The 17,255-nt window shown below is 38.1% G+C and overlaps 1 protein-coding gene across 1 annotated transcript in view; it reads left to right on the top strand.

The window, feature by feature from the left end:
• Positions 1–15,258, top strand: part of LOC109960329 (sodium channel subunit beta-4) — a 21,427-nt gene extending 6,169 nt beyond the window's left edge. The window contains exons 2-5 of the mRNA XM_020600344.1: positions 6,278–6,444; positions 7,817–8,036; positions 8,204–8,333; positions 9,362–15,258. Coding sequence (XP_020456000.1) covers positions 6,278–6,444; positions 7,817–8,036; positions 8,204–8,333; positions 9,362–9,455 — 611 coding nt within the window. The 3' untranslated portion in view covers positions 9,456–15,258. The remainder of the gene's footprint in view (positions 1–6,277; positions 6,445–7,816; positions 8,037–8,203; positions 8,334–9,361) is intronic.
• Positions 15,259–17,255: the final 1,997 nt, after the last annotated feature.

Genomic DNA, 17,255 nt, shown 5'->3' with positions numbered 1-17,255 from the left:
CTTATGTGGCTGGGTTATCAGAGAAATTAAAAAGGATCTTTCACAACCACAATATCTCAGTTAACTGTAAACCAGGGAACACCCTGCGGCAGAGACTGGTCCACCCGAAGGACAAAACACCCAGACACAAACAGAGTGATGTGGTGTATGCAATTAAGTGCAGTCAGGAGTGTAACGACTTGTACATTGGTGAAACTAAGCAGCCGCTACACAAACGCATGGCTCAACACAGGAGGGCCAACTCCAGTGGACCAGAGTCAGCAGTGCACCTCCACCAGAAGGAGAAAGGACACTCTTTTGAGGAGAGTGAAGTCCAGATCCTCGCCAGAGAACATCGCTGGTTTGAGAGAGGTGTTAAGGAAGCTATTTTCGTAAAAATAGAACACCCCTCACTAAATAGGGGTGGTGGACTAAGACACAACTTGTCTTCCATCTACAACCCGGTTTTGAGATCTCTGCCCAAACATGCCCACCAGGACAATAGGCGTCGGTTGACAGGGGAGGATCCAAAGACAGGTAACGACCCTCACTGATACTGGGCTGGGCTGTAACGACTCAGTCGTTAATGGACATTGTTGGCCTTCTAAGGACTGAAACCACACCGAGGGGGATAAATATCTCCGACTCAACACCAGTCAGTCAGAACTGATGAAGCCTCTTGGATGAGAGGTGAAACGTCTTCAATCTAGAATTTCAAGTCCAGTTGATTTCCAAGGTTATTTCGGTTGCGGTGTGTATCTATATGTGTAGTGTAAATATGAGCCTAGATTCTCCATCAACCTTCACAGCTCTGTTGATAGAATTGCTTAACTATTGTAATTCTCTGCCCTGCTGTCAGTCATTTACAAGGGAGAGGACATCTCCCTTCCCTTACCTCTTCCTTTCCATCCCTCTGTTCCTCTCTAATCACCCCCTCCATCACACCATCTCCTCCATTACCCGCTTATTAATCTTTTGCTTCTATCCTCATCCTTCTTTCTCTCTCTCACTCACAGAGATAATAGTCAGTTCTCTATGGGTTCACTCAGAAATACATTACCACTTTGATCTGTGGTGTACCTTAAAAAAAATCTCACCTTGACATTTAGTCAAGGACAGACACACACAGACACACACACACACACACACACACACACACACACACACACAGTTGCTTTTCATCCTGCCACTGATTCAGATATTGATGATTTCCAAATGGGACAAGCAGATATTTGATAGTGGAGCTAAAAATACCATACAGTACATTCACAGCTATTGTCCGTGTACAAGCAATCATACTGTATAATGCATGAACAGACAAGAGTTCCATGCACACATAACTAGCATAATACATAACTACAGTATGTGGATCCGTGGGTGTTGTCTCAGGACAAACGGTAAATATCCACTTACTGGGCATTTTACTGGGGACACCTGTGCAACTGTATGCAATTCAGTGCAACACTTCACCTTAACATTGTGTTTATGAAGCTCAAAATGTTTCTGTTTTTGGTGAAATTCTCAGAAATGTATCATTTCAATTATATATTCAACTCTATGTTTATTATTGAGGTCATAGTTAAAGATGGTGTTGTACTGCACTACATTACTGTATATTCAGAGGTGTTCCTAAAATTCTGACCCCCTCATTTAAGTAGGTGGAGAGAACAAAATTATAGACACACCTCGGAATATAATGTAGTCCAGTACAACACCACTTTTAACTGTGACCTCAATAATAAACATTTAATTGAATGTAGACATTTATGACAATATCACCAAAAAAAATGAAACATTTTGAGCTTCATAAACACAGATGTTTACACTTGTAAAGGTGTACCTAATAAAGTGGCTGGTGAGTGTACATTGCTTGTAAGATGAGTAGAGAAGCGAAAAGAGGGCAGAGAGAAAAAGGATAGGACAGAGCAGAGTTGCAAAACAACTGAGGTGTAAAATCTATTTCTAGAAACGGGGTGGGGGGCGACTCTTCCCAAATGTGTAAATGATCATCATGCTTCTAGAACAGACATAAAAACACAGTGTAAGCGAATTAAAAGGGAGATTTTCCCTTGTATTCTCACTTGTTTTCCTTTGTATTATCATTCCCTCTGGAGCACTTGGTTACAAACTTGGCTCAGTGATATTGTGCCAGTATTTATGTATAGAGGATAAAGCAGTATTCATTATTGTACTTAGCACATAATTTAAAAGACTGCCCAAGGATTCAGATAAGCAAACCTCGATTCCACCACTGTCCCACACCAAAACAAACACACAAGTTCTGGGAGCAAGTGAAACTGAAATACAGAAAAAAGGAGTGAGAGGAAGTGCTCAACGCTGGTTAAAAAAAGAATAGTAAGAACATGCAGAACCAAGAATGGTCTGAGCTGCCAGTGAAAGTAGAACAGATGAGTCAAGATGACTATACAGGAAAGGTAAAAATATCAGATGTTAGAAGACAAGAGCAAAGGGTGAGACTGAAAAGACAGATGAGCAAATTCAGTACTGCCAAGTACACTGATATACGCTGTGTATAATCACGTACCTTTATATACAGAGCATTAACACTTTACTGGCACATGAATAATAGAAAATAGTTTTTATGGGTATCAAAGCTGAGTGAGAACAGAGGACATTATAATTTTTGACACTTTAGTCACACGCTTTTTCCCAGTTATTTAAAAGGTAAATAGAACTAAAGCATAGAACAGAACTTCTCTACAGATTGTCTCCTTGCTTATAAGCGGTCAGACCATATTCATCATACTTACTCACTGATGAAGCAAGACATATTTTGATAATAAGACACACTAAGCCGCACACAACACACTGTAGTAAATACATTTTTCAACATATTTTAACACCAAAACACACCTAAAATGACCAGAGCAAATAGTTTAGCAGGAAGACAACACTTTTAGACATTTTTTTTTACTTGATTTATCTAAATTTGTGCTAAATCCTAGTTAATGCAGCTTTAAATTACTGCTAAGTCCTTGACAAAGAAAGACATACATATGCTCCAACACTTTATGCACTGTGTCCAAGTGCAATGTGATCCTAAGCAGGTCAGTGAACAGCATTTATAAATAGAACCTAAGTGTGTGAGAGACACCACAGCAACAAACTGAGATTTACACCAGCTGTCATTACAAAAACAACATAAGTCCCAAATACCAATATATGAGCTGTTTCTTTTGGACTTGCTACACTCATTCTGCGTTGCATAAAATATGTCACAGGAAATCAGTAATATATAATAATAAACTAGATCTGTTTTTGTTTTAATTTTGGGGCATTTCTGTCACCATTTGAGTAACTTCCAATTTATCGATCAGTCAGCTGACATCTGTAATTATTCCCAGTAAGTCCATTTGTTGTCCAGTTATACAAGTCTCCCACACAGTCTGAGTCCCCTTGCTTAGTGTGCATACAGGAACAGAGAATGCACTAATAGAAATTAATAAATGAGCAAAAATAGTGTTCACCAGATATGTCAACTCGAGTCACATGACATGTACTTCGGTCATAGATTTGATGATGGCATTAAATAAATCATCATCATCATCATCATCAACTTTATTTATATAGCACGTTTAACACAGCCGAAGCTGACCAAAGTGCTTAACACAATATCACTAAAACCCGTTAAAACACAATAAAACAAGCAGAAGCAATAAATATAACAATAAAACAGGATCACACTAAAACAACCACCCATCATAAAACAAAAAAGCTCAACAAGACAGAGGCTCATACTGGTTCGAACACCAAACGATACAGATGAGTCTTCAAATAAGTTTTAAAAGTGGACAACGAGGGGGCCTGCCTAATGTAAAGGGGCAATGCATTCCACAACTTAGGAGCCCCCACAGAGAATGCTCTGTAAATAAATAACACACCTGGCAATAATCACTGCAATTACTATGAGACTGCACTTAAAGCCAGACAGGGGAGTCAACTGTTCTGATATTAGTGTTGTGTGGCTCTGAATCAAAGCCCGGATTTATCGGAATAAAAGGCTTGATCAATATGTAGCACAGTACTAGCACTGACTAGAAACAGTTGATATTCCTACCAAGTGCTATAACTCTACTACAATTTTAGCTTCATCCTTATGCTTAATCATCTCTGTGAATGTTATCTGCAGTATGCATTATAGGCAGTGATTAATTTGAAAAAAATCAGGTCCCGGAATATCACTTGGTGACGGACCTGGACTGTCAGTGTTGCATTTTGGCAAGAATGTGGCGATACAATACGTATCATGATACAGAGGTTACAAAATAATATACTATGATACTGTAAACAAGGCATTATATAGAGAACGTGAAGGTACATCACACCGTGTTGAATGTTGGGATCACATTTTAGGAAAACTGCCAAAGTGCTAAGAACAAGCCATCAAATGCACAAGATCTGAAAAAAAAATGCAATTGTAACAGTGAAATCTGCATTTGCATTTATCACAGTCCCTGTGCCATCCACATCATGGCACTACTTTTTTGTACAGTTTCAGTAAAGGAATTAACATTTGCCCATATCAGTATTAAAAAATGTCCTTGCAGTATTCTTTAGGTAAATAAATTAAGAAAATACAAAGCTTTCATTGTGTACAGCAGTGAGATGGCTCATATCTTTGCAAAGGAGGTAAAGTATTGATTTATTTCAGGTGTATCAGTTGAGTTTGGTGGTAACTTAGACAGTTCAGCTGAGAGGGATCAATTCATTTAATGTTTGCCGTTCCGTTAGCTGTACATCAGAATGGTGTTTTGCTTAGTGTGCTCTCAGATTTGTTTTCTGTTCCCTAATTTTGATTTTGGCATTGTACATTTTACAAATGGCATGGCTCTTGTCGATCTCTTTGGTGCCTCCTTCGCTGTGGAAATGAACCCACACTTGAGCTCTGCACACTGCAGTAGTTGGTCTAATGTTTTTCAAATCATTGGTGGTGATGTTACTAGTTGGTTAGGTGTGCTAACACTAATGTTAGCGGTGGGCCTATGCTACTTCCTGTCTCAGTTTACATTGTTACTTTGGAATGAAGGAGTCAAATGGCTGAAGATAGATACAACATTGCTATTTACTGGTCGGGGGTTTAAACAAAATTTACCACTGTATTAATTCCACATTAATAGTGTTTTTGGAAACTGATTCAGTATCACAAAATGTACTACCACAATACCCGTAATGTATAACTTTTAAACAAGCTTGAAAAAAGTAATAAACACAGCTTCAATAAAGCATTCATGGTTAAGTGAACTTTGATGCGGATTGTTTCTATGATTGTGACAGTGTTGAGAAAATTAAATTGCATTCCTTTCTAGCTCCCATTTGACATTTTCTCCCCACACTGTAATAAAAAAAAGAAAACAGATGTGTTATGTGTAAAGCTACAAAAAGGGGGCTAATTTAATGTGCAGTCCGTGTACATCCATACAGTTATAAAAGATGCTGATGTGTACTCAGACACCAGAATTTCACATGGGACCAAAGTGGGCAACAGAGTGAACATTTCAACCTCTAGCTGTCAGAAGAACAAAACATTATTTCTGCTATAATACAATGTTGCACATTTGCTTTAAGCATGCATCAAATTTTCATGTTTCATAGACAGATCACAACAAATGACACAAATGCACATAGAGCCTTGGAGAAATAAGAACAGACTTATTTAACATCTTTGGAGGTCTATTCAAAATCCTGTAACATCGATGGCAACATTAACTGGCTGACCAGTTAATGAAAACAATCAGGCCCTTGTACTTTTATGTCATGTTCACATTTTCCTTGTCCACTATTGCAAATCAAATTTCCCCTCAAGGCACAATAAAGATCTGAACTGAACTTCCGAAGACTTCAGTGCCCCTACATTTTTTATTGGAGAATGAATATAAATCTGACTACATCATCAGCCATAAACTGAGTTTGAGTTTTGACTCCAGAAATGTAAACACATTTAAGTTATAAAGATCTAGAATTTTATCTATTAGTTGATTTCCCTATAAAAAATAATTTTAGTGTAGTCCTTCCATGAGCTGCAATTACAGTAAGTAAGCCAACCTTGTTATGCAATTACTCATCACTTGCACTCAGGGTCCCAATATGAAGCCACTTTATGCTCTTTCATTTTTAGACCTAAGAAAGGTTTTAAAACAACTGATCCTGTGACTTCTGCTTAAAAGGTCCTGCTTTTTTTTAGTACCATTTCCTTTTTTAAAATTCCCATTTCCTTTGTGTTTGTTCCGGTTTTTCCCTTTTTTCCCCCCTTCACCATGTCCTTCTTTCCTTGGTGCAGGGGTATGGAGTGTTGGTGGACTGGACGTCTCCACAGATAAACTGACTTTAATTGAAGCGAAGAATGGCTCCACAGTTCTGCTGCCCTGTACCTATTATTCCTGTATTGGAATCGAACAACTCTACTTCAACTGGCAATATAAAGAGAACGAAACCATGTCCACCAAGGTACACTGTGCACACATGCACACCCATGCAAGCATAAGATATATGGACATACTGTATAAAGAAAACACTGGGGAAAAAAGGACAGCACTCCAATAAAAAGGCCTTTTACTCTCAAACTGTACAGATGTTTCAGGCAGATGCCCTTCCTCAGCGTGCAGGCCAACAACAATGCACCTAAGCACAGGTGCAATAAATAACATAATCGAGCATAACAGTGTATCCTCCAAGGAGACTCATAAATCACATGATTAACCTAAAAACACTGTCAAACATGCTTTTACTTTAAAACCTTTGATCAAATAAAATCAATTGATTGTAATGAACTTTTGGCTGTTAAATCATGCATTATGTTTGTTTCATCATATACCCTGGTCTCTCAACCTGTTAAAAATATTGTTTCTTAAACATTGGCATATTGTGGTATCTGATCCTGGAATTGAGAAATCTTTTGCAGCATCACCCAGGTTTTGTTACAAGAGGGCATCTAACATCAGAGATTACTTGGGTAAACCAGGCGTGCCTCCTACTACAACACATTCTGGCCAAGATACCCAGTGGTAACATTCCTTGTCACGGTTGTGTGCAGTGTGACTTTATGAATAGAGGCAATGCTCTTGTGCATCCTACAACTAGAGGAAATATTCCCATCAGGGGCAGAATCACATGTAACACTCCTTTTGTAGTTTATTTATTGAAATGTCAATGTGATCTACTTTATGTGGGTAAAACTAGATGGTCTAAAAACCTATACTTGAGAACACAAATATTCCATTGGGAATCATGATGAGAAGTCTTCTGTTGCCAGGTATTTCAGTGCCAGTGATTTGGGCTTTATGGGCCCTGATGTTGTCACATCTCTATACATGGAGGCGACCAAACATTACTACAGAGGGAGTGCATCTAGATTCATTACTTGGACACTTTAATTCCAGGAATTTGATTTGTCTTGCTTGTTATAATGTATTTGTGCTAATATGTTTGTCAGGTTATTTTTTAATCATGTGCTTTACAAGGCTTTTTATTGGCTACACCGTTATGTTTGATTATGTTATCTATTGCACCTGCACTTAGGTGCAGCACTGTTGGTCTGCATGCTGAGGAAGGGCATCTGCCTGAAACTATGTAGTTTGAGAATACACAACCTTTTTAATCAGAGTGCTATCCTTCCAGTGTTCTGTGAATTTTTTTTCAGAATTCAGTACCCAATTGTATAGGCTAAATTGAACATGTTTTCTAATTCTCATTCACACTGTATAAACAACCAAAATTCTGCCTTTGGTGACCTTTTGTGTGTTGCATGCATCAGATAGTTTAGCACAGAAATATTGCTGACTTCTCATCTCTTTGTATCTGTGTACATATGTATGTGTAGTTATGCGAAGGAGAAATTGCATTGGAGGGAGCGCACCCCAAGGTCAGCGTGTTCCATGAACGGGTGGAGTTTGTCGGTTCCTCCGAGAAAAGTAACATCTCCATCCTGCTGTGGAACATCACCTTTGAAGACCAAGGACAGTACAGCTGTTTTGCCAGGAACAAAAAAGAGAAATACCGCAACAATACTGCGACCATCACTCTTAGAGTGGTGGACCAAAGTATGTGACTAATGCAAACACTTGCATGCCCCTAGAACACAAAAATACAACTTTATCCAAGTCAACCCTATGACAGTGCTCATGCTCTTAGAAAGAAAAAGAAGGTAGGTGTGCAGTCTATCCTTGTCTTTCTCCCTCAATATTTTCCCCTCTCTCCCTCTTTTCAGTGAAGGAGGTTGACAATACTTTGACAGTCATCATTGTCTCAGTGCTGGGTGGAGTTATTGGCTTAGTTATCATTGTTATGGTGATAAAGGCCTTGGTTGTTCACTTCCTGCAGAAGGATGATGCAAAGACGTGAGTAGATCACTGTCTATATTAATAATAAAGACACTGAGAACAAATTAAGAATATATTTGATTATAGACTATAATAGGCTTGTTATTAAATTAAAAAATGTTTTAAAGCAGTTTACATAGGTCCCTTATGAAACAAGTCTACTCATATTCCCAGTTACATGCTACAGATGATTTCCCACATAATGGAGTGGCATTTCCATGTTCTCCCTGTGCCTGCATGGGTTCTGTCCGGCTACTCCGGCTTCCTCCCACAGTCCAAAGACATGCAGCTTAGGTTGATTGGTGACTAAGTTTCCCCTAGGAGTGTGTGTGGTTGTTTGTTTCCGTGCCAGCCCCGTGATAGACTGGCAACCTGACCAGGATGTACCCCGCCTCTCGCCCAATGTCAGCTGGGATTGGCTCCAGCCTGGCCCCCGACAACCCTCTTCAGGATAAGTCATATAAATATTGGATGGATGGCATTTAAGACGCCGCCCATTTATTGGGTTTATATGAGATTACTGGTGCCCATATTAATGGATGCTTCTACTCATGCTAATACTTTGCAATAAATATTCCAAGATGTAACTCAAAAGTTGCACACCTATAAAAATGATGTTTGCTACTCGGTGTAGAGTGCAGCTAATAAACAACACACAAGTGAAATGGCATTTCTACCTTGTCTTTCCACATTTGTCACAATTTTTATAGTGGTAATGAGTTGCAACGCATGCATCTATTAATTGATTGTGTATGATGCATACAGTATAATATATAGGTTCTATACTAAATGTTAAAAATAGTGAGAGTGGCCATAAGTATCAAATTCTCAGGTTTTATGAGATTCAGTTAACTTCTTTGACCATGTTTCAGTAAAATCTTACTTATTACTAAATTATTCCCAAATTGCGTCTAATGCAAGATTATTTGGGAGTATGAGGGTAAGACTATGTAAAATCCCTCCAGCACATCTATAGGCCTTATCTCTCTCATGTTCTGCTCTCTACGGGTGTACCTCTTAACCTTCAGTTTCTCTGTCTCCTGCAGTAAAGAGTGCCTGGTGAGCTCCTCAGGGAATGACAACACAGAAAATGGACTTTCAGGAGCCAAAGCTGACAACAAAGCCACACCAAAGGCATGAGCAAAATGCAAAGTATGTCTGTATGTTTGTATATATGTTAGACAAATGTACACGCTCAGAGAAAATGCTGTTCAATGGACTGTTTTATTTTACTAGTGGCTAACTATTACAACATGTAAATGTCTATTATAAAATCATGCTCGAGATTTGGGAAGAGTGAAATGTGCACAGGCCTGGGTCACTCTCTCACAGATATGGCAGCCCATTTGTTGCAGTGTACACAGCCTCTGTTCTTGAATTCTGCTCTACATCTTAGTGAACCAAACACTTACTCTACAGTTTAGCCTCAAGTAAATGGTCTGCCTCCAGTTTAACATAAGAGATTTCCATTCTTCTTCTTCTTCTTTTTTAACGCAATGTGTCTTCACAGATTTTTTTCTATTATAAACCCTCTATAACCATGTGGTAAAATAATACTAATTAGTAAATCACTTTAGAGAACCTGTGTTTTATAGACCAAATGTCAGTATTCATCTGCCACTCCAAATTACAGTTACCAGTCTGACAAGCTACACTATGCATCATAGAATTGCGCAATCCACAACTCAACCAAACTTAGTGGTAACACACACATTGTGATGCTATGACTAAGTGCCATAATATCTGCTGTGATGTCAAGTGAAGCACAAAACTACTGAAATGTTTTTCTAACCATCACATCCACCTGTAAAACTGAACCTGAATCCCTTACAATTAATGTTTAGCTCATAAATTTAAGCCAACATGGATTGTTCATAATCAAATTTGTTTAAACTTAGGTGCTTACTGTTCTTTGCATAGTAGCAAATAATACGTTGGCTTACTTTAAGTCTTTAAAGCTAGTTTTTCCTAACATTTTTGTCCTGATCAGACACTGACGTTAACCTCTGCCATGCCAGCTTCAATTTTCATGCTTACTTTGGGCCCACAAATGACACACTGTTGGGGTATTTGGTTCACTAATGCTTACAGCAGATTTTGATTAACTACTTGCCATGGCAGACAACTGGGCTTCCTTCGGTGACTGAAGGATCCAGTTCTAAACAGATTTCGGTGTTTTGCTTTAGATGAAACACAAGTGCCTGTTCTGCTTCTGCTCCCTCTGCTGGTGGGAGGAAAAACTCACAGAAAAGAAATTATGAATAACCACCATCCCTAACCCACATCAAAGACAATTCCCCGACTACCCAGGCCCTATAAAAAAGGAATGAACTTAATCATGCTGCTTCTGACTAATAACAAATGCATTTTTTTGCATGTGTGCATTTTATACAAGTATATATTGCCTAGCACCGCAATACAAGAACAATTCTTTGTCTCTCTGTATGGTCCCATTTAACCCTTCACATCAGCCTAAAATTGCAGAACCTCTGTCTGTGCTCAATAAGTACTTCCCAACACTGCTACAAGTTTTGTTAACCCTTTAACCAGATCAGGATCATTGAAAGGTGACTCATCTTTCGAGCAACTGCCTGCTATGTGTATTTGTGGGAAAGGAAGGGTTAAAGAAATGTTACACATTCAAAATTCCTTACAAAAATTATATCTAGTATGTTATTGTTATTATAAAATGAATGTGTTAATGTCCCAATAGGTCAGTAGTTAGTTTTCCTTTTCCAACTCTCAAGATAATGCTTTCAGTGTTTTGCTCAGATTAGCTATATTGACAACTACTAGCTGCAACTGTATCTAATAACTGGGGGCATTGATGATAAGACGTTTGGTCTCCTAGCACTGAAACGTAATAAGTGCTCAAGAATTTTTCAGGAGCTGAGAGTTGTCTGATGTAAAGTGACCAAAATATTACACAAGTACATATTTAATTGGTGGGACATGCTCAAATTAAACATGTAGCATTTAAGAAGTAATCAGATTTTGTTTAAGAAAAGAAAAATAGAAAAAGTCAACAAAATCTTTACAATATCACTTCTCTACTTCATCTTGATAAATGAGCAGGGAAGAACTAAGATGCCCAGTGGAAACCACACTCTCTGCATGAGAGGTCATTTCTGTGAACTTGCTCAATCCACATACATAGCTTGAAGTGCTGTGGCAACTAAAAGCTACTCAGACAAAAAGAGAGACAGACAGAGACGTACTGTATATGCCTATGCATGTACTCACTCAATAAGAACCACTTTGATACCAGAGTGTAAGACACTGGCACTGTATACAAACAATGCAGCACTTTACCACTGCTCAGAGTGGACGCATCATGGGAAAGATTTCACCATCATTGTTCTTTTATATTACTAGAGTCAACAAAAACCAAGAGGTGCAATGTTTGACTGAGCACCTGACAACAGCACTGTATGAAAATGATTTTGGCATCGTCTGACTACATGTCTGTTGCGAGATTTGATCTTATTTTTCTAATTTTTCTCTTCTGTCAGCCTTCTGCTCTCTATTACCGGAGTGCATTTCCCTTCTTGCTTTCAATGGAAGCAGTAAGACAGACATCCATTTATGCAATTACCTAATATAAGGCACTTTATAGATGTGCCTGGACCGGCTGTGATGGTAACTGTCTGTCCAAGGCACTGCTCATTGTATCTACACTCTACTAATGTAACTCAGTTGATATATATCTCTGTTCATATATCTACATTAGATAGTTATCTGCATTTGATCTATCTAAATTAGATCCCATTTACACTTTGCATAAAATTCTTTGAGAAGATGGAAGATGTATCGAGAGGAGCTACCATAAGCTGCATTATAAAACATCTGATCTCCCTTTAGACGGTGACAACTCCACTGTCATTTCTGACAACAAGCTTGCTATGGAATATTCTTCATAATAAGAATTACGCAAACCAGAGACACAAAAAGCTAGTAGCTTAAAAGACCATTTACAAAACAGAACAAATTCTCAGCTGGAGCTATTCATTGGAAATTTAGAGAAATGCCATCATTCTAAATGTTCTTGTGTACATATTGGTCCATGTGCACTCAATTGTTTAAAAAAAACAAAAAAACGATCTGCCTTTATGTTTAATGTAACACAAACCCTCTCTGCAACCGTAGCAAGCATTATTAGCCCCATACAGTATGTTCTTGACACTTGCAATTTGCCTTTTCAGCTCTGGAGTGGATCCTGTGTGAGATCACCAAGCTGTCATGAATGACAAAGAGCGATATACAAATTTACCTGAATCTGGGTGAAATGTGAGGAGGCAAACAATTCAGTCTAACCTCCTGATTTAATTCAGGCAGATTCCATTCAAAATACAGATACGATGCAGATGCTTAAGAAGCATGAAATGACAGTGTAGTTTGGGTCACATTGGTCTTAAATGTTGCTCATTTGACAATTCAAGCGTTTACTTTATTTCAGCTGGAATTTTAATTCTTGGTGTAAATGGGATAAAGACTGATCCATGTTCATACAACCGGGATAATGACTAATATGTGATGTACTACTGTGAGTACATTGGAAAAGTGGAACGACTGCTAACACTGCTACTGTTACTGTGCAACACAAGTAATGTGTTGTGAAACTATGAATGTTATGGATGCATGGAAGCATTACACACACAAAGACACACATTTGCTTCCTCATCCAACTCCAATCACGTCTCTGTAGAAAGCACATGTGTACAAAGTCTTCCAGTAGGCAAAAGCAACACTGTGGAGTTGACTTGTGTGTTTGTGTACTTTTCTTGACCCATATCTTTCACCCTGAGACAGCATAACAAAAAGGTTTCATGTAGGGATTGTGATGCATAATGTTGTGGCTACAGTTCCCATCGTTTACTCCCTATAACCTGATTTTATTTTACACAGTGAAGCCCATTAACCCTGCCTTACAGTTTCTCTCTAACCTCTGGCTTGTCCTACCAGTATGAATTTATTTCCCTGAAGTAAAACTACTGACAAATTGAAAAATCTCCAGATCAAAATTTGCCCAGAAAACCAGACAGCAAAACCCCGCTACGTTCTTACCTGCCTTGTCTCCCATCAAGAGATATCTTTCCTGAATATTAAATAAGTCTTTAGGTCATCCAGCTACTTATGGTGATTGCTGCAGTACAGAGTATGCCCTGTACACCTCTGCAGTGGCACAATACAGCACAGTACGGTATGACTGTCTCACAGTGGCAAATCCCCAAAACATCAAGTAACCTGCCCTCTAGTGGAAGCTAATGAGACCTTCAACATGCACTAACTGCATTTGATTCAGACTATGAAGACTGTATCATTAAAAAAAATATTGTCAATTAAAACTAAAGCTGCAATTATAATTTTATGTAACACTGATAAAATCATTGCTACAAATTCCACTTTTAAAACAATGTAAATAAAACGTTATATTGTTCCTGATATTCTTATTTAATACTAGTTTGACTGCATTCATAATTTTATAATGTGCACATTGGACTTTCTAGCTATATTTAATAAGAAGGGAGGCTTAATGTATAAATTTACACAATCTATATTAGGAAAAGGATGTGAAACAATTTGTACAAATATGGATCCTTTATCAAATTGCTGACAGCTATAGTGATCATTAAATAGCTATACAGTAGTGTCAGATTATTCACTAAAATAAAGGGTCTGGAGTTCTGATTGACCACTATGATTCCTTAGAGTTACTATTGCTCTTACTGCCAGAGCGGCTGAAACTCATACTGCCAATCCAAGAGTCTCATGTCAGCTGTTGTTGCAACACTATTACAATGGCGTAAAACACTAAAACGCATTACTGTCTACTGCTGTATTAATGGCATTTCAGTACTAAAGTGTACAGGATACTGCTCTCTACTACTTCTGTATCTGTAACAGCTGAAACTCTCACTGCCAAGCCAAGAGTCTGACGTATGCGCTCTGCTTCTCACATTCCACACAGATCCAAAGGTCAGACCACTGATCGAATGTTGGTTTAATTCAGTAAAAATGTTAACTCTACAATCCTGTTACAAGATGGTAGAAAAGTAAACATCCACTGTAAGAATTTTGAGATAGTGAACTTTGTTCAAATTATCATTTGTGATGGCAAACGATCACGAAAATCCGCTCTTAAAAACAAGAAAAAAAAAGTAATAAAAACGGAGGACATTAGCTAATTTTTTGCCAACAGAACAGGAAGCTTTCACTTGCCAATATTCTTAGAAACAAGTAAAAATAAGCAGTCTCAAAAACCCACAGGTGCAGCTAGACTAAAACCAAGTACATTGATACAAAGCAGTTTTGTACTTGTCAGTGTTGATCAAACTGCATTATAATTCTAGTAATTGTAATTTCAAGCATTACGTTACTTAGAACCAGTATTAAAATCTCAGTAATGAGTTCTAATATCTTATTAAGTTAATGAAGGACAAAAAAAGCTTGAAACAAGTGAAATGTTCCAACATTAAACCTGCCTGGTAAGAATATAGTGTCGCGCAAAGAACAAGCATCTATTACCGAGATTTTTGATATTTCATCTTACTCAGATTTCACTATTCGCAGTGCACACATCTAAAGAACTGCTTCCTATAACTCTTGAAAGTGATAATCTTATAGACTAAGGCTAACTAGCTGCAGATTTGAATTATAAGCACAGGTGGACACTGGCTTCTCCACATTCTCTCACCGCAGACACATTTTTAACCATTTTAGTTGTTTTTTTTTCACATCCATGGCTGTAAACAAAACTCTGCATTAGTCAGTTTAACAAATTCATATCTGTACATTTTATCTTCAGCTATCTAAGGCCACAAAGTACATAGATGATAGTATTTTATAGGTAGTGAAAGTAGCAAATTCCTATAAATTGCTTACGCCTTCAGTCCATTTAATACACACACACACACACACACACACACACACACACACACTAACAAACATGCAAAACAAATCTGCCAACTCCAGGTTTTCTGAACCCATGTTAATCTGAATGTCCAGCTATCTGTGTTTGTGACCATGTTGCTCATGCTCCCTTCATAACTATGCACCTCAAACCTGACTTGTTAAAAAAATGCATACTGAAAATAAAGTGCTGATTGAAATTCCAAGAATGCTGTTGAGTCTCCCTGTGTCTTTATCAACTTTATACAATGTTCCTTTATCCATCCACAGTACTGCAAAAGGTTATAAAGAATGTAATCACTCAAACTGGGAATTTCTTTTTCTGTGTTTGCATTATGTTTTGGTAAAAAGATACAATACTTTAATGCAAGAAAAACTCAGGTCAAGTTGATATTGATAACGTATTAATACTGTAAAGAACCAATCAATAGTTTCACCATAATTCCTGCGGCCACTATACAGCAAACACCTGGTTGAGACACTACATGTAACTTTCAATTTCAGAACTAGAGTTGCTATAATTTTCACTTTCCTACTGTATCAAGTGAAATGAATTCTTTCTGCCTTTAACTTTGTGTCCGCATCTGTTTTTCTGGGGAACAGACCACATGGAAGAACAGTCAAATACTCAATACTCTACTCTTCATTATCTCCAAGTATGTCCATTTAATGCTAGAGAAGAAACTACAGCATCACATGTTGTGTACTTTGCAAAGCCTCTGCCCTGTTAGCCTTGGAAAAACACAATATACTATTTAACAAAGGGGTGAGGTGACATAGAAGTTAACTTGTTAAACTAAGAAAGGATGTCCATGTGGTCATATAAAGTTCTTTGGTCAACGGACAAATGAGCATCCCAGTCTAGAATCATATTGTTGTTAAATTATTGTTAAGATGTTCAATACCGCCATCAGGTGGATGCTTTTTAGAAATGCACCCCATTGGTTCCTGGCCAATGAGGAGTGCTCAGTGTAAATTGAAGTGCACACAATATAGTTTTTAAGTCTACCCATGGCTTACTAATTTAACACGGTACTTCTGTGTTGTTGCACATCATTTGAACTTTATTCCTCAAATATAATGAAACAGCAGGTTGATGTTGCCATGAACAAATACAACTCACCACAAAAAACATGTCACTGCCTTTGCAAAGCCAGCAGGCTAAATAGCTCTGAGGTTTAAGTTTGACAACATGTCAACCTTAATGATAAAAAAAAAAAGCACATAGCTAAGACGTAGGCTGTTTCTGCCCAGTTTCATCCCAGAAACTTAGGGCAGAAACATACCAAGCAAATCAAAGAACTATGGAGGCAGTGGAGGCTGACTGTTAGGTCGCCTCAGGTCACCTTTGTCTGAAGTGGTACATGATCACACCACAAAGACTACTAGCATGTACGCTCTGCACCTGCGTGAGAGGAACTAACTCTCCATACCAGCAGGTGGTGGTAGTCAGTATTTGTCTTTCAAAAAAGCAAAGAGAAACATTATAGATGAATCGTAATTCTCTTATTTTTCCCTGAATCCACCTGGAAGTCCTTCCAGTCTACCACGATGAAGGACATCCCAACGCTTTTATTTCTACTGTGAAGAGTGAGGAGTGAGGACTGAGGAGCTATAGCTGAGGATACATGGGTGCATCCTTAGCCAAAGGAAAGGGCATTTCTTAAACATGTGTGTCCTCAGTTCCTCTGTCCTCACCATTTGCCCTTGCATCTTTTCCTAGTATCTTATGTAGGCAACACTAAGACACAAGAGAACAATGCAAGTAAGGGAAAAACAAGGAAAGGCATAGCAGGTTAAAGCTTTGTCACTCAGCTCAAGCATTTTCAGCCTAAACCTATTAAAGATCAAAATGCTTTCATGTATATGGCTGGTAGTTAGTTTGTAACAAAAGACAAGTAGAGAAGGTAAAAGTTTTTCATGTATTTATTTATTTTTTAAGTGTAGGGCCTCAGAGTGCAATTCCTGAATGGGTAGGAAAATTGCAAGTTGCATGCATGGATGTAATAACAACCACTATGGTAAATGTCA

The sequence above is a fragment of the Monopterus albus genome, unplaced genomic scaffold (assembly GCF_001952655.1).
Source record: "Monopterus albus unplaced genomic scaffold, M_albus_1.0 scaffold46.1, whole genome shotgun sequence".
Lineage (NCBI taxonomy): Eukaryota > Metazoa > Chordata > Actinopteri > Synbranchiformes > Synbranchidae > Monopterus > Monopterus albus.
Note: the sequence above shows the minus strand (reverse complement) of the source record. Positions and strands in the feature narration are given on the sequence as shown.